At 41.9% G+C, this 26,780-nt stretch overlaps 1 protein-coding gene across 3 annotated transcripts; it reads right to left on the bottom strand.

The window, feature by feature from the left end:
• Positions 1-30: 30 nt before the first annotated feature.
• Positions 31-26,780, bottom strand: rgl2 (ral guanine nucleotide dissociation stimulator-like 2). Of its 3 annotated transcripts, XM_031867390.1 has the most exons (20): positions 26,376-26,780; positions 24,211-24,377; positions 15,488-15,535; positions 15,044-15,127; positions 14,777-14,943; positions 13,759-13,815; positions 11,780-11,976; positions 10,889-10,998; positions 9,948-10,163; positions 8,661-8,764; positions 8,011-8,095; positions 5,559-5,609; positions 4,405-4,491; positions 4,261-4,293; positions 3,721-3,842; positions 3,527-3,613; positions 3,118-3,211; positions 2,709-2,933; positions 2,362-2,476; positions 31-2,149 (listed from the first exon to the last, which is right to left on the bottom strand). In XM_031867390.1, exons 2-20 carry the CDS (start codon positions 24,367-24,369, stop codon positions 1,968-1,970), a joined length of 2,223 nt encoding a protein of 740 aa, XP_031723250.1. In that variant the 5' UTR covers positions 24,370-24,377; positions 26,376-26,780; the 3' UTR covers positions 31-1,967. The 3 variants fall into 3 exon arrangements, with proteins under 3 accessions (XP_031723250.1, XP_031723249.1, XP_031723251.1); XM_031867389.1 differs by having other exon boundaries at positions 24,211-26,780; XM_031867391.1 differs by lacking the exons at positions 24,211-24,377; positions 26,376-26,780 and adding an exon at positions 17,935-18,494.

Raw genomic sequence — 26,780 nt, 5'->3', positions numbered from 1 at the left:
GTTACAGCACATCAGTCAAAAGCAATGAAATTCATATAAAAGTAAATTTATTACCACAAAAATAGGACATCCTGTATGTAGTGCATAAATAGCTTTGATGTCACACTACGCAGCACAGGAGGTGACTGCGTGTCCTCCATGTATACTGAATACATTCTAATGCAAACACGAGGGAAGATGTGCATTCTGTTTGAGAAAGGCACTAAAACAATTCGGTAGCGTAGCACAACGCTAGCACACGTCATCTATTACCCAGAATCCTCTCCCTGGTCCCTCCAATGCTCGTGCCTCAGCCAGCGAGGAGGCCTCACCAGCACTGAGCAGATACAACCAGAGGTCACACGACTTTTATCAAAGTCCAGATTTAAAAAAAACAAAAAACAGAAAGAGGTTGTGTGTTTCAAACCTACACGTGTTCATTCACACCATGAAATTGGAAGTATGTAAACAGGGAAGATGTGTAATCTGCATGATTTAAGTTTAGCTCATTCTCTGTTCAGACCTGGAAAACCTGACACCTAATAATGGTGGTGTATTGTTTTGATTTTCCATACCTCATGTTTTAGCTACTGCGGATAAACTGAAGCAAAGCCAGGAGCTTTGAAAGTGCTGCAAAGGGGTTCATTTAAAGCTGCAATAATCAACTTTTGGCCACTAGGGGTCAGAAGAACTCCAAACGAGCTGAAGAGGAAGTGTTGATCTGGAGTTGTGTTTCTGTCCGTCTGACAAAAATAAGTGCGTTATCGCTCTGTTTTTGGGGCTAATTTGGTCTTTAACAAATAAAATTATCTCTTTAGCAGATAGATGTTCCAATAGTTTCCACTAGCTAGTCGCTAACTTTGTGTGTCTGCTGGTTGCTGTTGTTCATGTAGCACACACACTGGATTATCTGAGCTTTTTTGGCAAAAAAAGCAGCTGCTACTGGAAACAGGGTTGATAACAGCTATGAGAATGAACCATGAAGAAAGTTTCCAATGCTATAAAAGACCAAAAAAACCTCCATTGAGCTTCAGAGATCTTTTTTTTTTTTTTAGGTTAGTCAATACAAGCAGCCCCTTTCACAATATGAATAGTAATTTAATGAATTGTTATTACTAAAAGATTGATTAATGCAGCTTTAAGTGTTGAAATGAGTATCTGCATGAGTCAAAGCTGAAATAATTACTCTCACTGTCTGTGGACACATGCTGGCCTCTTTAAAGTGAAAATCTTGCAGGTACTTGATGCACTTTTTTTCTTTTGTGAATTAGACAATTCGGACATGTGGACCCAGAGCTCCTCGACAGTGTAAACACAATGTTGACATCATACAGACGTACAAAATATATAAATATATACAAAACATATACATATATGTCTCATTTGACAAGCTACGGTGATGCACTTGCACTGTGTCTTTGGGCCTTCCAGAACCAGGACCCGACTCTGTATATTTACATTTCATTATGCTTCTTCCCCATAAAAACACACTTTCCTTAATCCTTCAACGGCATCTCAGGTGATCGCAGAAGCTCTGACCAATCAAATCTGTTTTTTAACATTTAGAAATGTCACTCACGACACACAACAGCAGGGGATTTCCTGGTGGCTGTAGGCAATTAAAAAAAGACCTTATTCATTAAGTAAGAATGAAAGGAAATAAATCAAGTGCTACCTGACTGGGACTCGAGAGCCAGCACCAAAAGCACACCGTTAAAGGCTTCCATTGCTCTTCCTCTGGGTGTAACTTAGTAATGCATACTGTTTGGAAAAGAGGAAAACTGACACTGTTCTTCAGCAGTAGACGGCTCTGGTGCACGCAGCAGAGCAGCCGGAGGTATGATATGTTGGAGTTGTCGATTAAGACTTGGTCCTGGCGTTGGTGTTTTGGTAGAACAAGCTTTGTAGGCATGTGTGGAAGGCCACATTCACTGAAGAGAGAAAATCCGTCACTGTGGACAAAGTTGGGTTGAGGAAAAAAACGGAGGTCAAAATAGTGTCCTGACCAGTCTCCTCCCCTTGGCCTTGATTCGAGGAAAGGTGGCGCTCGTCTCCGTGTTGATCGGATGTGAGCCCAGAGGAGTGTTCCCGCCTTTCCTCCTCAACAGGAAGTCAACGCTAGATGACGACATGGCGTAGAAGACGTTTCCTGTAGCAGGGATGACCAGTTCTGCGACACGAGTAGAAGAGAGACAAATACAAACCCTGAAATTAACCACAACTTAAGATAAATGCAAAACATTTTAAAATCTCAACATGGTCTCAGTTTTGTCTCCATTTGGATAACAGAAATACGCCACCTAATGATGAAACTGCTACAGAAATACCATGCACATATCCAATAGGTGTTGTATTTTTTCTGCACTGAAAACACGTCTTTACCTTTTCCTTCAGCCAGAAGTTGGATCAGCTCATATCTGGGCGTCTGTTTGGGGTCCTGACTGTGCTTTTCTAAGGCAGAGCTGATCACAGTGGGGGTCTTGTCATTGCTCGTAACCTGAGGGGAGAGAGAAGGATAACAATGACAAGAGGACAGCGTGATTCGCGTTAATGATATCCTCGGCCCATTGTATCCTGAGGATCGGATTCTGATAAGTATTACGGGATCCTTGCAGACAAGACGTAAGTGCAGCATGTTGTAGATAATTCGGGACACGAGCATTTTTCTACAATCCCACTGTGCTGCTGCTGCTGCTGTTAATTCGACTCAAACGGTTTGATGTTGGTACCAGTATGCTTCGGTACAGGTTTCCATCCTGCAGGTCCATCCGTATCCTGATGATTCGCATGTCGGGCCCCGACCCTTGGATGTTATTGGGGGGGTTGTTGCCGCAGGAGACTGATCGACGGTGCGATTTTGTGGGAGTGGATAGCGTCAGCGTGGCAGGGGTGGATTCAGTGGTTGAAGAAGACGTGTCGACATCCAGACAGGACACAGACGGAGATCTCATGTGCTGCAATTCCAAAATGAAAGCAACGGTGCTGATGATAATCAAGAGAGGATTGTTTCTCAATCAAGTTCAGTACAACGCCGTTGAGCAGAGTTAAACCAAATGGAAAACAGAGTCGCTCCGGCATACAATGCCTGTGAAACAAGCTAAATGAAAATGCAAAGTTTGTCTAAAAAAACAGTTTTACCTTTGTGAGTTTTGAGAGCAGACTATTGACAGGGGAGGGGAAGTCAAAGAGGCTGTCACTGTCACCAGTCAGGCTGGTCCGAGAGCTACTCAGGCTGCGGACACAATAGAAATGTAAAAGCACATTCATATTAGGGTTGAAACTTATAATTGCATTTATTTTTATATGCTTTTTTTTTGCTCTTATAATCATCTAATAATCATTTAGTCAACAAATTGACAGATAATTGTCACTGTATTCACAGTCTGAGCAGTTAGCTCCTGAAACTGAACTTCATGTGTAAAGTCTGCGGACAACGCACCACAACCTGGACCAAACTAAATCCTAGTCTATACATTGTGTGAATGTGGTATCATGGTCATTTTACTGTACTATGTGTGTGTGTGTAGGGGCGTTCAGTATAGCTTACTCTCGGCACTGTGTGATAATGACTGTTGGAGTAAGGCCACGGGGGCTCGGCTCACCAGGCGCTTCAATTTCATTGGACAGTCTGTAACTGAAATAGGCATCATTGAATATTTTGAAATCAGTCTTTGTCCCACGTACACAAATTAATGCATTGAAGACATTTGTTTAACCGGAACCAAACGCAGAGATATTTACCTTTCCTCCTCTGTTAGCGTCGGTACACTCTGATACCACTGTATGAAGGCTTGGTCGGCGGTGAAAACACAGTTTTTGCAGGAAGACTGCAGGAGACGGATTTGAGCTAAAACCTCAAATTCCTGTTAACAAAGAGGCATATCATCACAATGTTTCATAATAACAAAAAACAAAAAGAGTAAAAAAACAAAATGTTGCTGATCTACTGTGTTTGCTTCTCATTTTGCACCTCACGGCTGCCTCCAACCTAATCATTCTCCTCCCCTCAGATCTAATGTTACCTCTGCTCGCTCTAATACGCTCTGATCTCAAAAGTGATCCTACGTATCTTTTTGTTGCTCGTCTTCTGCTCTCGAACAGGATCATTCACAGAACTTTTTCCAGGGCGCTACAATTCCTACTCATGCACACCTCAGTCATAATTGCTTGTTGTGTCATGCGCCGCAGGAACAGAAGCTTAATCCAGAGCATCAGCGAAATGAAAAATCTCTAAACATTTGACCTTTTATCTCACACACCGACACGCGATGCATCACTCACCCTTCTCCTTTTGTCAAAGTTGATGTAGCCGTTCTGCAAAGGCAGTGACAGGATGTGCTGTGTCAGTGTGATAATTGTAAAAAAGGGAGCAACTTCAACAGGTTGTGACCAACTTTCCCCTTGAGAGAGATGAGGGGGACTTACATCCAGCCTGTCTTTGACCGCCGTGTCCAGCATGGTGAGGTCTGTGAGGAAAATGCCCAGGTAGGGCACAGTGCCCTGCGCGTTGGACTGTGTAAGAAAAAAAGGAAAGAAAGAAAAGTGTTTTATCAATTCCCCAGTGGTTTCTACTCGCGTCATAAAGAGCCCACACAGAGAGGGATTGCAGAGCAGCTGCCTGCAGCTATTTTCAAACGATGGCTGAGGATTCAGCACATCACACACACACGCGGAGAGCCCTCTGTTCCGCTTCGCTGCTGCACGCCGGTCGATAGCCCTTACAACCCTCCATCAAACCGCTGAAACACCCCCCGCTTAGCGAAAGTGACATCAGTATCAATGTTTGAATGCAGCCGTTTTGTAGAAAAACTGTGTTTTCTACTACGTTTAGTTTGAAATACAGTATTAAGCTCTCAGCAAAACCATCAGGATTTTATATTTATCATAACGGAGTGTTTTTAACTTAAACATTGTTTCATTTCATCCTATATTGAATATCTATGACAGAACATACAGTATATACATACAATAAAATAAGATTTAAGCCCTAAAATTACACCTGAATGCATTTTTCACAAGAAATTCTACAAAATTGTGTCCCCTAACTTGTACAATATCCCTTTTGCAGGTTCTTACATCATTCCTAAATTTTCCAAGGTCTCCCATAAAGGCCTGTGGGGGAGTACAGCCCTTCAGGCTAAAACGATTGGTATGCACACGTGACATGGGCTGTAAATTAGTGAAAATTGGTCTTTTTCATGCGCTTGAAGATCTGAGGTTTTGCCTCAGCAACAAATGTTGAGGTCGTTATTAAGTTACTCCTCTGTGACTGGAACGATCTGAAATGTCTTGGCGGGGATTTGAAGCTCCAGTGAGAATAATTTACAAATGTTTAACTTCATGTGAACTCTTGCGTGTTTTAAGAGACGTATTCGCACAATTTCAGGCGCCGACAAGCGAGTGCTGACCTGTGCAACAACAGTCTCTGGTTTTCAGCAGGTTGTAGAGGGAGTTCATGTTCTCTATCCTAAATGTTAAAGCCAGTGATCGTCCACAAACAAGCCTGCCTCACATATAGCTAGACCTCCATCACTCCCTTATTTCACATCGAATCAAGTCTTTAACTCCACTCTACTTACCCTGTTAAGAAGTTTGTTGTTGTCAAGGTTGGCGAACTTTGACGTGCCCTCCTGCAACACAAAAGCAAGGATGTTGTGAGGTTTTAAAGGAGACATGCTGATTTTCAGGTTCGTACTTATATTTTGGGTTTCTAGAAAAAAAATGTTGAGATGCTATATTGTTCAAAAAACCTTATTATTTCTCAATATACCTGTATTCACACTCTGTTTTCGCGTCTGTCCTTTATGACCCCCTCCCCCAATTTTTTTAAAAATCTCTGATCTGGTTTCCACCATTTCCAGCCATAAAATCTGCCTCTTAAGCTGCTAAATCCTCCACTATGTTCTCCAGCTAGGTGCTGACTTTGTCTGTATGTTGCTGGCCAGGTTAGGGCCTTATTCATATATTTCTATTTATGTCATTATTTCTACTTGTATATAGAAGATTCCCCCATGAATACACGACATAAAGCATTTATCTTTTGTTGCATAAAAATACAAATTCAGGTTGAAAACACGTGTGAATTATGAAAAAATACAAATGACCATAAATGTACCATTAAACTAGATAAAACCAAGACAACTGATATTAACATGAACACACTTTCATGACATTAATATTGTAAATGCAAAGATGACACTGCTCTAGACATAGCCTGTTATAATCATGCTACAAAATAAACTTTACCACATTGTAAAATGCTTCAACGACAGGGTTGTGAATAATTCCTTTCCTCAAACTTTTAGTAAGTCTTTCATTGGATCATTCATCTTACACTGTGTCTGCTAGTCGTAGTCATTTTTAGACATGCTCTGAGATGAAGGGAAGCAAGTAACTGTGCTGGGAAAAAAAAAAATCAAAGGGCAACAGAAGGCGATGGTGTTTTTCTGTCATCAAAGCTCAGAGTGAAGCTTTCAAAATGAAAGCAAATGTTTGATTGAATTCCTTTGGGGGTATCATGGATAAAATCGCAGCTAATGCAAAAGGTATTGATGCCTGCATTGCACCGTAACAGCGAATCAAAACACGGCTAATCTTGTCAACTTCTGTAATTCTGTGACACAGTGCAAACTAAATATATTGCACGTCTTCAGATGGGTGTATCAAACTGAAGTGCAAGTGTTGACAGAATAAGGGCAGTTATACTCAACCAGATTAGACTGGTTTCTGGTCTTTTAAAGCGGTCATAAATCTCGAGCGCTCAATGTTGTTTTCGGCTGAGACGGCTCGACTTTAGCCTGTGCAGATAGGAATTTAATAAATGTGGTCCAGCAGTGGCGCTCGACAGACACATTAATAAATGCCTCATACTGCTGTTCACATTATAGGATGCTCGTCAGCAGGATGTGAGATAGAAGTGCCGAGGAGTCACGTTGGCTTTTCAGAGCTGCCGTTTGAGACTAGACAGATGTCAGTGTGTGCTCGCAGTTTGCTTGTATGCTGTTTTTAGCCATGCTAGTTACGTTGCTCTAGGGATAGCAGGACAGTGAAGGAACTTTGCCTCTCTATGTCAGTCAGTTGATCGGTTATATCAGAAATATCTTCACAGAAATTGGATGGATTCAGATGACATTTTGTACAGAGATTCATGGTTCCCAGATGGTGTATCCCATTGATTTCGGTGATGCCTAGCATCGTCATCGGGTCAATATTTGAATTTGTCCAGTATGGTTTATGACCAAATACCTGCAAAACTAATGATGTTCCCGTCAACCTCAGCTGAAAAATTAGCACACTAAACTAAGACGGTGGTTAGCTTGCCGATGTTAGCATTTAGCTCAGCGCTTATAAGTAAAGCCTTACAGACCTTATTTTTCTTCCACATGGATTAGTTCATAAAATAATAAGATCAAGTCCCAAACTGTGATGATGTTGAGTTAAGACTCATAGTGTAGCAATTAAAGCCCAAATCTGGGACCTGCATACAGCAAACAGTCAATAAAACCAGTGTCTTTCTTTCTGTATGCAACACTAATGCTTCAGGAGTTTACATATTGTACACACAGGTGTACACTCAAAGTGTTTGTTGTAATGGGGTGAAAGTATCTTTGAAGATATTTTTAGCAATTTAATTAAAAACATAAAAAAGAATCCTCAAACAAGTCCAAGACATCAGAAAAGAGCTGTTGAAATCTGAATACAGATCAAAGCTGCACTCCAACACTTTAGTCCTGTGAGTGAGAGTTAAAAGTGACAGCACACAAGAAACAGCTTCTCCAGCCTCCAACACACAAGCGGTTAAATGACAAGATGACGTTCAGGCTCATTCAAAATAACTGGTTCAACGCTGCCTCATGTAGGAGTCAGCCTCTGCGTGCCATAAATAAAGGATCACATTTCTCACTGAACCTGCTCCATTCACACTGTATAATGCAGATTATGTCAGCGTGATTTCCTGTTTTTAACTTTTGAAAATGTACAGTGTATTACATTTCCATTGCTGCTCTGTATTTTGTCTTGACATAAACTTACCTCCTTAAGGAGTTCTCTGCTTTGTGAGTAGTTGTCCTTGTCTGAGAATATTTCTGACAGATCCTCGTATCTCCTCACTGCCTCCCTGTCAAGTGACCAAAGCAGTGTATTCAATTAAATCAGCATTCATGTTTCAATATTACAAAGATAAGGAAATCCAATGAAGACATTTTGTATGAGCTGCGAGGTCAAAATCCTGTACTGCATGCATTGCATACTAAAGTCTGAGAGACAATGACTGATAGAAAAGCAGAGAATGTTTAATGACATTAACAGAATGATGCTGATTCATTCAGCCACCATATTAATGTGAGGTGCCACTGGTGCCATTCCTCGGTCAACAACACAGGTCAATTAAAGTCCTCAATAACTTACAGTAATACTAATGCCTACTATGTTGTTCTTCCCACTTTTTTGTACAAACACAACTATCTCACACCTCAATTATGATACTAATATGCACAATTGGTGTACAACTTTTGTTGTTTATTATCATGTTGTCCTGACTTTTTCATTTTTAGGTATTCTTTTTTATAGAATGCAATCTGACAGGCTAGCAAACTATGAATCACATTGCTCAGTGAAAACCGTTCTCTGTGTGTGTGGCAATAAATTTTGTCTTTAAAACTGCGAGTTGTTCGTCTGCGGACCTGTCAGTGTCCTGCCACGTCTTCCTCAGCCGGTGGATGGGATTACTCTGCAGGGCAGACACGATGGCATACAGCGAGGAGAAGTTTTTCCTGGCACGGCACTCCTGTTGAAAGCACACACGGATGACTACAGTCATTTGCATGCACACACACACACACACACACACACACACACACACACACACACACACACACACACACACACACTCACACTGTAACCGAGAACACCTGTGGGTGTGGGTCTGGCTGGTATTGAGTTACAGTGTCGGCTTGAAGTTGCTGAATAATGCATGCTGCTAAAGAGGTTTGTCCCAAAAGAAACCTGGGGTGGGCTTGGGACGGCACTTTGGCAGCAAACCAGTGATACCTCGCTTTGCCAAAGAGAATGTTGGAGTGTGTGTGTGAGTGTGTGTGAACGTGATGAGAAATGCAGCTTCAGGAATGCTGGAGAGAAGCTGCGTTTTCTTCACAGATAAAGAGGCTCTGAAAGGAATAAAACCGCTCATATGACCATAACAACCAAGGACAGGATATGTTTATGTGTGTGTGTGTGTGTGTGTGTGTGTGTGTGAGCAGGTGCTGTGAGCTCTTCAATATTTGAAAGGAGACAGATTGTTGTGCACAGTAACCAGAACGCTGTTACAGTTAATCCACAGTTCTCTTGTATAAGACCGACATTTTTAAGCAGTTTAAAAGCTTTACTGTTTGCCTTGAGGTCATGCATCACATTTCTCGACTCAGCACATTTCTTGTCCTGTTCATGCAGAGTACATTTCCTATTCCATTTCCTAAAGGTGTGATGGAACTCTGGTTCTACTTCTAGTATAAAAATATGCTGATTTTTTAAATAATCTCGCTTATTTACTGCCAGAAGTGATCGACCACCAAATGCACTCAATTAGTGAGAGAGCACTATTTACAGATTTGCTGCTGCTGTCCAGAAATAAACCATGATTCAAGACGTCATTGCTGTGTTTTGCTCTCAGCTATTGATTAAAGTGAAATTACCGGAACAGTCACAGCAGAAAGCAAGCTGACCGTGAATTTGTGATGGTATGTGCAAAATCAGAGCTGAGAATAGGATTATGTTTAGGGGATTAAAGGGGGTTTATTGTAAGAAAATGCACAGTTGGGGATTTTTGAAGACTTGAAACCCCAACTGACATACTGTTAACATTTTCATTTCAGGATGAGCAACATTTTTTTTCCCCATTTCTAGCCTTTAAAAATGGCATCAAATCCTGCATTTTTTTTTAGAGCTGTGTCCTTTGATTTATGCATACTGACCTCTGCCACGCTGATCCATTTCTCCAGCAGTCGGGCTCTCTGCTGGCTGCGCAGATTGGTGGGGCAAAGGCAGGACGCTAACACTGCATTGGCCAGCTTGTTGAACTGATGTATGGTGGCCCGGACGGACCAACAAACGCCCTCCCTCCCTTTCTTGTCCCTCTGAGACCACAGTGAGCCGAGGCAGTGGTACGGGACGAGACGGACAAACAGCTCCTGATAAGTGACAGCATACAGATTTCATAAATAATAAACTAATCAAATCATGTGACCTGTACTGAAGTGTCCCGCTTGAATTTCATGCTGATAGAATTTGAGTTTCTGAGGGTGGCCCCTTTCTGTTTGTGTTGGCAGCGAGCGTCACGGCCTCCAACTGTCTGCTGGGTGTCACCTTGGCTAATTCGAGACACTGAACTTGGCCTCTCGGCCGTGTTTGTTTGTGGTGTTGGTGCCTTTTGAAAAATGCATCACACAATACGGGACATAATATGGCTTGCTGAGCAGTTCATTGGAGGCCAGACATCCTGCTGGCCAATGTGCGAGCGTTGGATGACGGTCTGCATTTCACTGAAGTTGTACCTTGTGTGATTGAATTTGTAAAACTCTTGTTTTATTCCATTTATGTAATGTTACAGCACCAATTAGCAGGTGTCAGTGTCTGTGCTCACTGTACCTTGATCGTTAGCTTAGCTCGTTGTGCTAAGAGACACTCTAAGGAGTCATCTGTTCATTTTTCAAACGCTAGCTTGAGCTGCTAACTTAGCATACCTGAATCAATCCACAAAGTCAACACTGACATCAAAGCTGAGTTACAGCTGACAATCACATGCACACAAACTCAAAAGGAGAATAGTTTACCCTGAATCCTAAATTCACTTTCAGCATCATTGGTCAATATTTTGCTTCATGCCACCATCGAAAACATGTCAGGGAGAACTCACTGTCTCTATTTTGGTGAGCTGCTCAGCGATGATCGCTGCAGGGAATCCAAGGATGCTGGTGGGTTCAAACTTGGAGGCGTCCGGAGGAGGGCCGGTGAAACCGGTCTTATCTGCAAAGGGTGAACGTGTTCACTAAAACTGGAAATGCAGAATATAAGAAACATATCTTTTAAATCCATGAGTTGTGGGAATCTGTTTCTCTCAGAGTTGCTGCTGCTCTGATCCTTGGCTGTGTCCAGTGTGGTAATGAAGTTGTTTTGTTCCAGAGAATCATGGCTTTCTCAAGATAACAGTTTAGTTATCTCAGGAAAACCCGAGGCAACTGGATAAATATCTCATTTTAATGAGAAAATGACCTTGTTATGTTGAGATATGGAGATATTTCACTCGTGACCTCGAGATTACAGGATGAGAGAAAACTAGATAAAGAGTCGATGTGGATCTGAAGCTGTACTGAGACACAGCAGTACTTTGAGCTAAATGCCAATGCTAGCATGGCAACAAGCTAACAGCGTAATGTTTACCATGTCCACCATTTTTCCTATTAGCACTAAACACAAAGTGCAGCAAGTATTGCATCAACAGTCGCCTTTGGCTTTCATAGCAGAGCAGCTGTAGTGTCCAGAGTATTTTTAGTAACCAACGTTCTACACACTCCTGGCTTCAGAAGGACACTAGGACACTGGTCTGTAAAGTAATAGTATAATAATATAATTAAAGTTTGATTACATTTGTATAATCAAGGAAGCCACAACCAGCCCATGTTATATTGTCTTTGTCCTTTGCAGGCTCATTGTGATTTATACTGAGACAACAAGTGTATTTCTTCATGAAAACCTCATCTAGCGAGGCCTCAACTGGTGACATTTAAAGCCCAGTGAATTTACAGACCTTTATGGGCGTCGGGGAGCAGGGCTTTCTCGCTGAGCTCCTCGGCTATCCGGAGGAGGTGAGCGCGGAGGTCGGCTGCGGACGAGGAGTCCTGGGGGAGCAGGGGAACCAGGCGCAGCAGGCGTGAGGGCTCCTCCAAACTCTTAAAGTCTTCAGGATACTCAGAGAGCCATGTGCTGAACACCATACACACCGCTCTGCAGGAATGTGGAGAGAGATGTTGAAGGAAGAAATGATTCATTATCTCCATGGCTTTAGAGGGATGTGACTCTGACCTTTCTGGGTCACATCATCAGAAACATGATAATCTGTTGTTTTTTTACCCCCGACCTCCAGAAAGTTCAGAGCACAAAGAGAACAAAAAGGTTCCCTGTGTCGGAAAACCAGGTCATCAGGAATAGGAAAGAAACACTTTCAAATCAATCCCAAAGTTTGCTGGAAGCAAAAGAAGGGAGGTGCATCTGTTTCTGGTTTAAACCCGGGGGAGGTGCAGGTTGCCAGAAGCAGATGAACAAGCTGTTGCAGATTGGAATTGATTGAATGTATTGATATTTTCCAACACACCTAGAAAATTTGCCAGGAAATCACGTTCTCAGGGGGTTTAGACAAGAAAAGCAGCTTAGAGATGAGTCTATAGTATAGTGGAAGCAGAGGATCAACGTGTTGCCCTCCTCACAGTCTACGTTCTGAACAGGACTTAGGGCCTGTGTCCACATGGCGTCTTCTTTCTGAGCGCTCCGCCTTTTTTCTAAAAATCTCTGAACTTTTCAGAAAAGTGCTGGTAAAAGTGATTGATGTCAATTCAAACCAGATTTAAAAAGGTATGATTTATATTGTGTTTCATTCTCATTATTATCTACTCAAGATCTTCCTTGTTGCCAGTGTTTTGGTACATTTTGTACTACCTTGTTCTTTGCAAGTGCCTTCATCATGTTGATTATGAAAAGAAATGTTACTTTTCACTGTAGTAAATGTAGGAGAAGCTTGTTCAGGCCGTGTCTGTCTATCCTTAACTTTATGTGTCAGACAGACACTATCATAACAAAGAGCGAACAGCCCAGATTGAGCTGTGACAAGCTCATTCATACAAGGTATTGTTGTCAATAAATTGTTGTCATAGAAACATTTTTTTCAAAGGTGCTCAGAGCTCTTTTTTACCACGAATAGTTGTTTGCTGCTATACTAATGCTCTGAATTTTGAATTTAGCACCTTGTAGGTTAATACAGTTAATAGGCCGGTTGAGATGGTTTGCATTTCCTGTTTCTATCTTTTATTCTAGTGTCTTCTGCTGATGTTCACTTGTTTTATATTAAAGCGAAAGCAGACAACTATTGGTGGTATTATTGTTGGAGCCACTGATCGCTTTCGGTTATCGTCAGAGCGTAGCATTCTACCAACAACAGAGGACACACAGCATTTTGTTTTCCACGGTTACTTCGGTCGTTCCACCATCCACTATTTCCGCTTGTGGGGATAGTAACTGCAAATAACTTCCATTGATACTTTGGTAGCTGGAGATAGCTACCGATAGCGGCCATAAATCGAGCCTTCATTTCCCGGGAGATGGTTCCCAGTGGCAGACAGAATTGCATAGTTAAAGCGAGGCTTACAGGGAACCAATCTAAACACCAATGGTGTCATTATTCTACAGCCATTACATTGTTCAATCAACATTGCCTTCACAGTGAGTTAAAGCAGAAAACTTGTCTATTGCCACTTTAATGTGTCATATAAAAAAAAAGAGAGTAAAAGACAAACTAGTCACCATAGTTTGAAACGAAAAAAGGAACTCTGCCTGGTAATAATAATACCCCAAAAACAAAAGCAAGAAGCGAAACTTTCTTTAGAAGATGTATTTATGGCACACACAGCTTCACACTTATATTCAAGCACACACACACACACACACACACAACCACAAAGCGTTTCACAGTAAAAGTTGCACAGAAGATGTTGGGTCGCATTTTCAAAAACTCACCTGTTGAAAGATTGTCTCATATGGCTCCTCTCGTTGTCACCAGGCGGATTCTCCAATCTGTTAACAAAAAAGAAAGTTAGCGGAGCAGAAAAAAATAAAACGAGCATAAATATCATTCAGCTTCAAATATGTGCATCTGCCGAGTCATAAATAATGCTCTTTGTGATAAATGTATTCGGGGCTTGTTTTTCTGCCCTGATGTTTGCAGGTAAACTGAGCTCGTTGCCGGAGTCAAAACTCTCTTTTGTGTCGCTTCGTTTGGAAAAAACTTTCCAAATAGCTGTTTCATACAAATGCCTCCATTATTTAATAACGACTTTATAAGGGAATAAAAAAGCCTTCACAAGCAAGTTTCTTGCTGAATTATGTTGCGGTTATTTTAAATAAGCACCCAGGTGCTTCCTCCATTGTGGAAGTGTCTCTAAATTAAGTTACGCAATTAATCTGAAGACTGCTGTTTGTATGAGACTCAGCTTGAAGACAAATTACAAAGCTGAACTAAAATCTGTTTATCTTGTGAAAATGTAAAGTAGGTGTAAAGTGACCAGTTTTGCCGACTGTTATGTAAACCATTTATCTGCACTTTATTTTTTTATTTATTGGTTTATTTGATAAGGGACAGTGCACATTAATAAAAACATTTCTGTAAATGCACCAGAGTTAGCCAAAAGGCTATTTTTCATCTGTAGTCCTTTAGTAGTTAGTACGACGCTGTGAGGCTCTTCAGGTGGCAACGTCAGTCAGTCGGTCCACCGCTTTGTTCCAGACTGAAATACCTCAACAACTATTGGATGGATTGCCATGAAATGTTGTACAGACATGCACAGAGCCCACAGAATGACTCAAATGGATTTTCATCAAGTGCAGTCAGCCTGTCAATGTTTTTCATTTATCTAGTGAAATATCTCTACCAGATGGATTTACGGCTCCGAGACTTCGTGTAGATCCCTCTTTTTAAAAAAATAAAAAACAACAAACTTCATCGTCCTGGATCAGAGATTTAAAAAAACTCTCCAACCTGTCAGTGAGGATGTCCAGCACTCTGCCCGTGGAGGTGAAGGATCGATAGGTGTAGAGGAAGATGGTGATGAAGGAGGAGTCTCCTAGAGAAAAGGAGTGGAGGAGGTGGAGCACCAGCTTCTCCTCCGTCCCTGCTTTCACACACTGGGAGCGAGAAACCGTCGACTGGAGCGAGACAGGAAGGAAAAGAAAGGAAGTTCATGTTACTGCAAATAGGAGGCCCTTTTTTTTTTACTGTGCATCCAGTCAGTCACACATGACTTACCATCGGACTACTGGGGGCACCATGCTGCTGTTTGACCACCACTGTGTAGATCACTCCATCATCCTGTTCCTCCACCACAGTGGACTGAGTAAAGCAGAGGAAAACAGATTAACGGCTGCAAAAGTGTTGCAAAGAATGCATGACAATCAAAATAAAATCTGCCATTTAACCGTGTCCTTTTACTGAATGAAACAGACTCACACCAATAAACGGTCTCATTAAAAAGATAGAGATAGTGTCTGTTCTACTAGGGACCCCATGTCCATGGAAAAGAAAAATACATAAAATGAAGCTGTTCATTTCTCACGCTACCTGGAGCTCTAACGATCCCGTTTTAGCCTCGGGGGAAGTCCCTGACACAGTTACCCTATTCTATACTTGAACTGGCTCACAGGCACATTATCCCATTCATGTTACAATGTGTGCAGCACACTCTGGCCTTACCAGTTCTAGAGGACAGTACCAGGTGGTCTTCATTGGTGAGGGCTCTGCCTGTAGATGGAGAACCAAACCAAACTTGAAACTTATTTGTCTTATTAGAAAAGAGCGTTGCACCAAATGAGGGAATCAACAGCAAAGCAACACATCGTATACACTCTCTCTAGCTTCTTTCATTTGATGAACCACACAAAACAATGATGCAGAAAGAACGAAAATACGTTATTTTACAAGAAAAAGTGAAAAACTTTTAAACAAGACATCAATAAATTGATGTAGTGGAGATAATTTAGTTTTTTAATCAATCAATCAGTCTCACTTTTCCACATCCACACAAACATTTAAACATTCTATAATTAAACATTCTATAATAACAGCAGTCCAAAAAAACAACAACAACAAACTGAGGAAATGATAGCATACATATCTTCAATTCACGGTGAGGAAACACGAGAGGTAGGACTTGAAATACAAAAAGCCAGACTAAAAAGGTAAAATACAATAAATAATTAGAAATACACATAAATAAAGCTTAATTAAAAGCCAGACTAAAAAGGTCAAATATAATAAATAAGACAGGTAAATAAGCAAAGCTCAATAAAGGCCCGGCTATATTGCAACTCTCCAGAAAGAAGAAGAGAAATGGGTGCTAATTAATAACAAGTGCTGTTTTAAATCAAACCTTTCTCGCGGCCTTAAAACCACTTGAACCTCCTGCGGAGAAGTCCAATCAATGAATACGACTTTGTCTTGGCAGCATTAGTTGCTCAGTCTTATCAACAACAACATATTGCCACACACGGTTGTGGGACAGCAGGATCCTTGCAGCCCAAGTCATATCGCAGACAGCAGATGACTCAGAGCACTTTAATAGTAAGAAGAAGTGTGAGACGCACAGCGGCACTGCAGAGACATTTGAATAATGTCAAAACAGCCACACAGATAAGAGCTACAAAAGTGCTTCAGGCACACATATGTATGTGTCTTTAAAGCCCAGTGCTAGTTAATATATTAACCCAAGTGCTGTAGTTAAGTACTTTCCATTCTGTACAACTTTATATTTCTACTTCACTACAATTCAGAGGCAACTATTGTACTTTTTACTAATTAGATACTTTACAGACAGATTTTTCTTTAAAATAAGCACATAATAGGTTTATAATGTACAACATTTAGTTCAAGAGTAAACCAGGTTATGACTGGTAACCTCTTACAAAACAACAGTGTGTAGTTGAGGCCTGTTGTCGTGTTTCAGAAGTGTATGAGTTGTTAGCAGTTCTACCAGACATTCAGTATTTAACAGTTTGAGACCTCAAGAGGTAAAATTATGCAAAAAGCAATGATAGAAATCCCAAATTTGTGTCGCAGAATTGTGTTTTTACTTATTTCCTCCCTGAGTAATCACCTCATGACCCCTCAGATTTATCGTGTGACCGTTTGTGAACCACTGAAATAAGCGACCTAACGATATATAAACTAGTTGAAACAATCTCCAACTCAACCAGCTACAACAGTAGAATAATGCTTACATATTGATGCATATTTTCAAAAATGTTCAAGCTTCAGAAACTCTGTATTTGGTGTTTTCTCAGCTGAGATGGGCATGTTTTACTCATGCAAACAAATATTTACATTAATATTAATAACTCAGATCTAACTGTTGTCTTGTGTTAGTTCTTACAGTAACCGATGTCAGTGCGAGAGTCTTGTGTTGTGAATAGTCGGTGGTGGGTGGGGCTGAGCCTTTTGTTTACATCCAAATCTCAATTATAAAAGTTAGTAACACATCGATACGATATCACTTTACTCTTGCTCCGACACTGACGCTTTCGCAACTGTGACTTTTTCCGTCATAAAAAATGCATGAGCATCACACCGTGTGATTTCACCCTGGTTGGCAGAATCTCCAGGTAATGTGGGATGGTTTGTTTTGATCTACAACAAACATGAGCAACACCTTGGAAACAAGGCAAATACACCCCAAAAACACAACATCTTATATATTTATTCTAAAAATTAAACTAATAACCTGCCTTGTATTTTCATTGATTTTGCATGTGCTGACTTGTGAGCTTTTTCATATGCAAATTCAAAGTCACATATGAGCCAAGAAACATATTCATACGAACAGTAAAAGGGCATGAGTTCTTCTCTCCCCTCTGATTGACCCATGATGTAATTAAGCTGCAATAAGCATATGTTAGCCTCTATTAGCCTCTTTTCAAATTACCTAGGCCTGACTTGATCGAAGGTCAACGCTCCAAGCAGGCGCTTCTTGCATTCAAAGAGGATCCTGCTGCCCTGCATTGTCTGTGCATCAAACCTGTTATTCTACCTGCCATCTCAGCTTGCGTCTACGCAAATCTGTATGCAATTCTATCTTTCCCATGAAATCCCCCCCAAGCACAAGACACACACAAAAAGAAGGGGGTAAAAATGGTCACACAAGTTACCTTTCTCACTGCAAGTCCAGACAGGTAGCAATCCCTAAGCTTCCTGGAAATCTTCGAGATTACGGTCTCATTTTCTCCATTTTCTCTCATCTGTTGCTCCCTCTTTTCTCTCTCTCTCTCTTTCTATACTTGACCGATGGTTGTTTCCCTCTGTTGACCTAGATCTATGTGTTTTTCTCTTTACCGTTTGCCTCTCAACATCTTGTGGCTCTATATCACAAAGACACACCTGAAGCAGGAGCTAAGTCCGGCCCCCGAGAGCATGCATCACCTGGGCACACCCATTATACACACACACACACACACACACACACACACACACACACACACACACACACACACACACACAAAACACACACAGACGTTGGTGTTGATAGCACATTACTCATTTTCAGTGAGTCGCTTTTTACACAGTCACCCATACACACATGCAGCTCACACAAATGCAGACCTTCGTCAATAGACAGATGCATGGGCACTTGCCTGCACACACACACACACACACACACACTGAGACAAAGCCCTGAAGCTATTTCCAGAACAATACCCCCTCTCTTTCAATCTCCCCCCCCCCCCCCCCTCTCTCTCTCTCTCTCTTTGTCTTTCTAGATAACCTTCCCCTACATATAAACCCGTTTGACTGAGTCTCCTTTTCAATACATTACAGTAAAACAACAGCTGACTGAGAGGGCCGCCATCTGATTACAGATATATATCGTTGGACCGCCTTCATAGGCTACTGTAGTTTTCACTCCAAACACCCCGACATGCTGTTTGAGCAGTAAGAGGCCTGTATTCTTGTAACAAGAGGTAATAAATGTTCAGACGGCCTCTGAACCAGGAAGCAAGCTGTGTGTATTTCAGGGGCTAATGACATCACAGAGTGAAGCCATGTTAACTAAGTGGTGACTGTCAACGCTGTGTGTTTGTGTAGAGGCTAGTTAGCTCATTAGTGTGTCAGCTAACATAATATAGTATCCAGCGGACACACATTAGCTTTAGCATTAGCATTCGTTTGGAGTTGTGTTTTTGTCTACCTGGTTACATTAAGTCTAATATTTACTCTCATTTCAGCTCTGTTTTTGTCTCCGCTAACTCCTGAAAAAATGTGTCTTTTCAGCTCCATAACACTCCACTATGTTCACCAGCTAGTCGATAACTTCATCTGTATTTGTCTGCTAAAACCTACAAGGGAAACAAGGTTGATGAAAACATGAGACGTCTAAAACAAAAGTAATGAGCTAAAAGATGCTAAAAGATGCTAAAATACTCGGTGGAGCCCAAAGGTTCGGTGATAATTCTCTACAGGTTTGTCACTACGAGGGTCACCTTTCACATTACATGTTGTCGTTCAACCCATTGCTCATACAAAAATATAGATTAGTGCAGCTTTAAGTATACAGAGAGTACAACAGACCCTTTTCACAGCAGCCATTTTCACATGTCATAGCAGGGTAAACACAAGTGTCATTAATCAAATTCATTATGGTCCCATTATAATTAGTGTCACAGTCAGTCCAGTGAGGCAGCATGCACAATACCAGGACCCTGACCCACTTAAATGGAACAGGGTCATAATTAATGGTATTGATTACACCTGTGTTTGTCCTGCAGTGACATGTCAAAAATGGCTGCTGTGAAAAGAGTCTATAGAGTGCTGCAGGGATGATGTATTTTTGTAGCCCAGCACCAGATGTTAGCATCGCATCGGTTCCCTCAACAAAAAGCTAATGGGATTTTTCCATTGGACACCACGGTCGCATGTCATCACGTCACCGCCACTAGTCGACTTGATGATGTTTTGTAGTCTCATTTAGCCCCTTGTTAGAAATCTCCTTTTTTAAAGACACGTTAAAGCTTTAAAATCCACCAGAGGGATGTTTACTGACATTTTATATCGTAGAACAAAACTTTAAAATCACTTCAGTTTGTGTTAACCAACAATCACTTCACATTGCACCTTTAAAGCGCGCACTGATCATCTGGCCTTTAGCACTTCATCACAGACACGAATAAAACTATCCCTTTGCTCTGTTTCCTTATTCCAGACAGAGCTGGTATATTGAGATACTCCAGATAAAAGTATATTCCCTTGAGTTTTCCTTCTGAAACCAGGCTGAATCTGGGTCAGAGGGACCAGCCTTTTCTGTGGAATAGATGAGTGTGTAATTTGGAGTTCAGCTGCCTCATAGGCTGGTGGATAAGCATCATGATTATAGGCCACTGTGGTGGGTGGCACGAGTTGGTAGACGGTGCATAAAAAAAGGACTCTGCAGCTGTTATTTTGCTATTTTTCAAGTTCTATTTATTGTTTTTTATAAGTTGATTTTGTCCCATATGTACCATTGTTGTTGCTATATGTGACACTTTGTTTATGTTCTTTTCAAAGATGGGATCTTCTCTCAGGACCTTCAGCTCTCCTTTTTCTTAAAGTCCCCCGTCCACCCCCCCCTGCTGCATGCAGGAAGTACATAATAAGTGTAGACAAACACAGGAAGCAGGACATGCTGTTGTGTTGCGAAGCTATTTTTCTTCCTCTCTCCTTCCATCACAAGCCGAAGGCTGTGTCAACCTCTCCTCTTGAACAACTACGTCAGCTATTGGACGGCACCAGAAAAGCAGGAAGCCGACTCTCCATTTTCGCCCCCTCCGCTCTCAAAAAACAACCAGTTCCAACCTTTTTCCTTAAATAAATCCATATCGCCGGGCTTCAGCTTTGCAGAAAAGCTTTGACTTTGAACAAATACACACACCGTTACAACCCTACACAAGTCTTTCCACAGAACAGGGGGTCATGAATACATCTTCTGAAGCTTTTTTTTAAAGATAACCATTGTTTTGTTTTTTGAGTGGTCCACAGCCCACGACCCCTTCCTTCCTATCTTTCTCCCTGCTCCTCTTCTCACGCTTTCATCTATGTATCCCTCGGTGCCCGTTATCTACTCTCTTTTAAGTAAAACTCTGGGGCATTTAGGTCAAAGCTGTTCTATTCCCCTTAAAGGAAGAAAATCCTGCCTTGGATGTGATTACGCTGATAGATATCATCAGCCTGTGATGTTCTGCAAGTTAATTTGTCGGGAATAGTTGGCTTTTTCAGTGTGCAAACTTTGCCTTAACCTGTCTCCTCTGATTCACTTCAGTGAGTGGTTTCCACTAAAATGTCCAGATAACAGGTGTTAACTTGTTACTGTTAGTCGAAAGTGGGTTTATGGGTACATACAGTAGTTAACTAGCCAGCCAGCGTCTGTGGAAACCCAAACATTACACCCACACATGAATAGTATTCCAAAACCATTCACCATTAATCTGCTGTTATAACGATGTCTACTCTTCTTGTCTCAGGATTTCCACCAGATATTGGAACCTGGCTGCAGGGATCTGCCCCCATTCAGAACATTAGTGTCACTGATGTTGGGCGATAAAGCCTGGCTCAAGGTGCTAGTGTACTCAATATCTTGAGAAACCTCCTCCATACACACCTTTTCAACGTCACAATTAAGGGGCCAACCTGTTCTCACCCCCAATGGGTCAAATACCTTTCAGCTTGGTCAGTGCTCCTCGATGCACAAAGGAACTCTTTAGCGTGCGTACGCAACACACCCAACATGCAACTAACTCCAGTCCTTATTGAAAGCTCAGAGCAACTAAAATACGATAAGTATGAAATAGTCCATGCAGGGCCGGCCAGGAGGTTTCCAACATGGTCAAACAACACATTTCACAAACTAGTTATTTTCTAGCACAACCTGCATCCTCACAGTCGGTGCTCCGGATAATTGGATGGGGTTGAGGTCAGGGTTTTGTGTAGGCCAGTCAAATGCTTCCCCATCAAAATGGGAAAAAAACATTTCTTTGGCTTTGTGCGGGGGGGGGGGGGGTCATTGTCATTATAAAACAGGTGAGGCCACAAGGCTGGAAGCACACTCTTATCTAAGTCATTGTATGCTGTCATATTAAGATTTACCATCATTGAAATCAGTGAATCATACAAATGGACTCTTTTCATGAAATATGAGCCCACTGAAGGAATAATTTCACAACAGCTGGGCCTCTTGTAGCTGTATTTGCATTCTGGTCTATTGAAGCTGTATAGAAATGTTTTCCTGCCTTCTCTGTGATGAATTTCTTGCTGTGTAGTTGTTGAATATCTTCCCAAAATGGTGAGTTAAGAGAAAATAATATATAATATTAAGATTTTTATCTCAGCTATTAAATCTTTTATAACTGCATTAAAAATATTATGTTCTTTGAAATCTTTATGTACCTTTGGTAGCAGAAAAATACACCACAGAGTAAGAAAATGGGCAACAAAATGCAAAGAAAATCACTTCAATAACTATTATCTGTATTAATCGTACATGTTTCAGGCTTGACTTTCACCCCAATCAATTAAACTCAAACTGAAAACAAATGTGGTTTCTTTCACCTAGAAGCTTCATTGTCCACTCAACGGTTTCTCTTCATGCATTCTGACTCACACATCCAAGTTTCCCTAATTAAAGAATCAGCAAGTGGCCGTATTGGATTCCACTCGACAGACTATCCTTGGAGACGGCCTGTGATACTGGATACTGTTTATAGACAGAGCAGGTGTACACCACATCGACCGGCCAAACCGCACCATAAATAATTTAATGCGAGGTCCAGCTGCCACCACGTGAGCACGGAGGAAGTCGGCTCATTCGTAGAGAGAGTCAGCGCGACTTCATTTTTAGTTTTAGTTTCTTGTAAAGCAAAACCAAAAAGCCATGAGCAGGTCATGTGTGGTCGAGGCAAAAGGGTTGGTCAGGAGGTCATCATGACCCAGGAAACATGTTTTATTACTATTTATTGCTATTGTTGAGATCTGACATTTTGTGCAAGAGAGAAATAATCCTGCCCTCATGTGTAGATATATCAAAAAGTAAGACTGAATACTTCTACTACTCCTCAACACGAAACTCCAACTGTGTGTGAAGTTGAACCATGTGAGGAGCTTCTGATAAGGCTCAACGAACCTCACTATCAAGTCACTAAACATTAACAGAGGTGAAAGATCGTGGGAAATCCACGTGTACCATGAACCTTTTAACTTCCTCAGCTTTAGTTCAACCTAAGTCCATATTACAGATGTGATCCTGGAGTCAATGCATTTCAGTGACAAACATACAAGTTGAGAAATACATTACATTTAAACAAGACTCAGGGCTCTACGGCAATGCTGAGCCCATGGATGAGAACTGGATACAGCCTTGGAGGTGGCGCCCCGTTCGTTGCCATGAACGTTGGTCAGTTCTGCATAAAGCAAATACAGTTTGACTTCCGAGTATAAAATACAAAGATCATCCGGCGATCTTCCACATACGTACATTGGGCCCATAGAGCGAGCGCACTAGCGTGCGTTTCCTTTAATTTTGCCTCCAGGCTGCTCGCTTGACCGCTAGTGCATTTTACAACTTTTAGGACCTAATGATTTAAATAACAGATAGTTAAGAAAGGTGATTGACCTCAAAATAAATTATCCGCTGAGCTACTGACGTCTCTTTCCCGGTGTTAGTATTTTTAGGGCCCTTGTAGGTTGTAATTTCACAGTTTTGCCGCTATGTAAAATTCCTTACTGGTGGCACTTGGTAACAGTGGTGCCAGTGGTGCTTTGAGCTAAATGCTAACATTAACATGCTAACATGCTTACAGTGACGATGCAAACACGCAGATGCTAAGCAGGTGTAATGTTTACCATGTTCACTATCTTAGTTTAGCACGTTAGCATGCTAACATTTCCTAATTAGCACTAAACATAGAGTTCAGCCAAAGTTGATGGGAATGTGATTAGTTTGGCAGATATTTGGTCATAAACCAAAGATTTAGGGTAGAATTTTGGCATTGTGTTGGCACTAGAGGTATTTATTCAGCCTATGGAAAATAACCGGTGGACTGGTGGAAAAGCACTAAACCAAAACACACTCTTTCTGTCTGTATCACATTGAATTCATTCCCTCAGGGTTTTTTTCTGGAAACTAGCCGACCTCATTTGCTGTTTATTTAAGAAACTGGTAGCTGAGCTCAGCTCTGTCCTAATAGCTGTTAGGTGTGTCGATCAGGAGCGTCGTGACAAATGAAGAGTTCTCCTAATCCCGTCTCGGCTCCGCCAACATCGCTTTATTGTTTGAACACAAGAAAAAAAGAAGACTTTACAGAACAAAGCCAAGAGAAATCAACTTCACATCACTCTCTGTATCGCACGCAAGTGACAAAATGACGGATGTGTTTCAATGAGGCAAAACGAGAAACACTCACCTGTGAAGTTTCCAATTCGTCACCGGCGCTCCCCCTCCGTGATTGGCTGCTCGGGGTGTCAGGCTGTAAGGGCCGGTAGCCAATGAGAGGCACGTCCCTTGACTCCGCCCCCGGCAGGTCATAACCACCTGTTCTCGTGTGCATGCTACGGGGGAGCATGGTGCCAGCTGCAACGGACAGAGAGGACATCAGAAAAGAGGTGTTTTGAGACTTTATTATTATAAATAACTCACTAAGAACAGGAGAGCACTGGCTTCCTTGCTTTAAAATAATGAATTTAAAATGACTGCTATTTGTCTGTAACTCACTGAATAGTTTAGGTAGTACCAGAAAACATGTGTGATCTGCTGCTACTGTACATTATGAGCCGTCAGGTCAAAATCTAAACATGGAGAGCTTCTGTTTTTATAGCACTCCATACCTGTAACTATTACATCACAGCTAATTATAATCTTCTATTTTATTTGACTCTTCCTGAGTGCTATTTATGTCTTCTTATATCACCCGTTGTCTGTTTTATATCTCGTCTTCAGGGATAGGTCTGTCTTAAACCAACAATCAGGTGCCCGAATGAACATCAAAACCGGTTTCACTTGCTATAATCATACCTCTTGTTGACTGTGACAATAAAGAGATCCCTCTCAATGCCAGTGATGGTGGAAATGAAATCCACAGATCTCGTTCTGTGCAATATTGTGTTCAAACGTTTATCTCTAGCTTATATGCTGAATGTGTTTTTGTGTCCTATGTAAAGCACTTTGAATCGCCTTGTTGTTGAAAGGTGCTGTATGAATCAGCTCATCCTAGTGGACACACTTTTAAACTTTGAGAAGTAGATAACGTGAACAGACTGAACTTCTTTTGATCACGTTACAGACTAATTAGAACAAAAATACATGCCAATAAATGTATTGCTGGATGTGATTCAATGCAACAGTTTGACTTGTTACAAAAACAACACAGTGACCTTTGAGGTGCAGGTCCCAGACATTTCTAAATGAAAGTAACACACTACTATAAGTTAATGGCAGCTTGGAGGCCATTTCGCGGTCAATTTGTTTAACACATTTGTTGTGTTCCACTGCAGGTCAGGATTTGCATTGAAACCCCTCCTTCCATTTCCCTTTCCCCACTTTGGTATTTGGATTGCCTTGAAGATAGACATCTAGCAAACACTGTGGCAGGAAGAGAGGCGCAGGAGAGAGAGAGAGATGGGGAGGTTGATACAAGAGCTATGGAGATGAGCTCTATGGATTCTCACACTTCCATGTGCAGGTAGTGCATTAGGCTTTTTTCTCCCACTTTTCTTGCGAGCAAACCGTGCATAATGGCTGTCAGGTGGCTGCTGTGACTGAAAGGCCACAGAATCAATCCCCTAAAGAGCCTGCAACCTCGGGGAGAATTTCCTTTCGACGACCCCCTGTCGACTCTCACAGCTCCGGCTGAGAAAGAGCAGGGGCTAAAAAAGCCCTCAAATGAGATATGAAAATGTGCTGGCACACCCCAACTTTCCTTTGTGCTTTTGTCTTGGACTCCTGCAGCTCTGTAGCATTAGCGCAACACTTGCATACCCTCATTTATTATAATTTGTGACTTGGCTCATTATAATCTCGCCTAAAGAAACCAGTCTGCAGTCTGCATGAGAGAGGAGAAGACACCTGCAGGCCTGCGGGGAAAACAAGTTATAAACAGTGCAGTTTATGCTCTGACCAACGGCCATGCAGAGGTCTGAATGCCTGCTATTCACTGGCTCTGACCAAAGCAAACATATGACTGAGGTGTAGACACACACACACACACACACACTGCACAGCTGTAACTAGGTTACAGTTAAGGCACACCCCATAATGCTCTATTTTCTGCTCAATAAATGCTGCCATAGGGTGGTGCTAAAGTTATGCACAGTGCCAATGATAGCTTCTGAAACAATGTAAATAACGATGATGATGATGATGATGATTATGAAGCCCGACAGTGAGAGGGGCTGTAGAAGTTTGTGCGGGACGATACTCTGCTATAGAGTGACAAATGGGGACATTTACTTCCTACATGAGTCACTCAGTGACATGAAGGCCGTGGAAATGTTTAAAAAAAAACAAACAGGCGTTCAAATTAACCAAATAGAGGAAGAGAAATGAGGGAAGCTCTGTGGTAATTCAACTTACTTATAGCCAAGTGTCATCCGCAAGATGTGGGTTCTCCAACTGTGGTCGGCGGGTTTCGGGCAGCATCGGGGTGACCGCTGGTTGCTGCTGGATCAGCTGAGAGTCGCGCCCATCTGTACCACCGACACCGTCAACTACGACGAGAGAGTGTCCGTCCACCGCTTCGCTCGCCACCCTTTCTCTCTCTCTCTCTCTCTCTCTCTCTCTCTCTCTCTCTCTCTCTCTCTCTCTCCCTCTCTCTCTCACTCTCTCTCACTCTCCCCCTCTATCCGGTGTCCCCGCACCGCTCCTCTGACCAGCCTTCAGCAGCTGATAGCGCACTTTGGCCCATGCCGCAAACTACCTCCTCCTCCTCCTCCTCCTCTCTCCCCCTCCCCTCTCCCCCTCCCCTCTCGCTCTCTCTCT

Source organism: Anarrhichthys ocellatus, unplaced genomic scaffold, assembly GCF_004355925.1.
Source record: "Anarrhichthys ocellatus isolate YVR2014 unplaced genomic scaffold, GSC_Weel_1.0 scaffold39, whole genome shotgun sequence".
In the NCBI taxonomy this organism is placed as follows: domain Eukaryota; kingdom Metazoa; phylum Chordata; class Actinopteri; order Perciformes; family Anarhichadidae; genus Anarrhichthys; species Anarrhichthys ocellatus.
The sequence above is the reverse complement of the archived record's forward strand: the minus strand, read 5'-3'. Positions and strand labels throughout refer to the sequence as shown.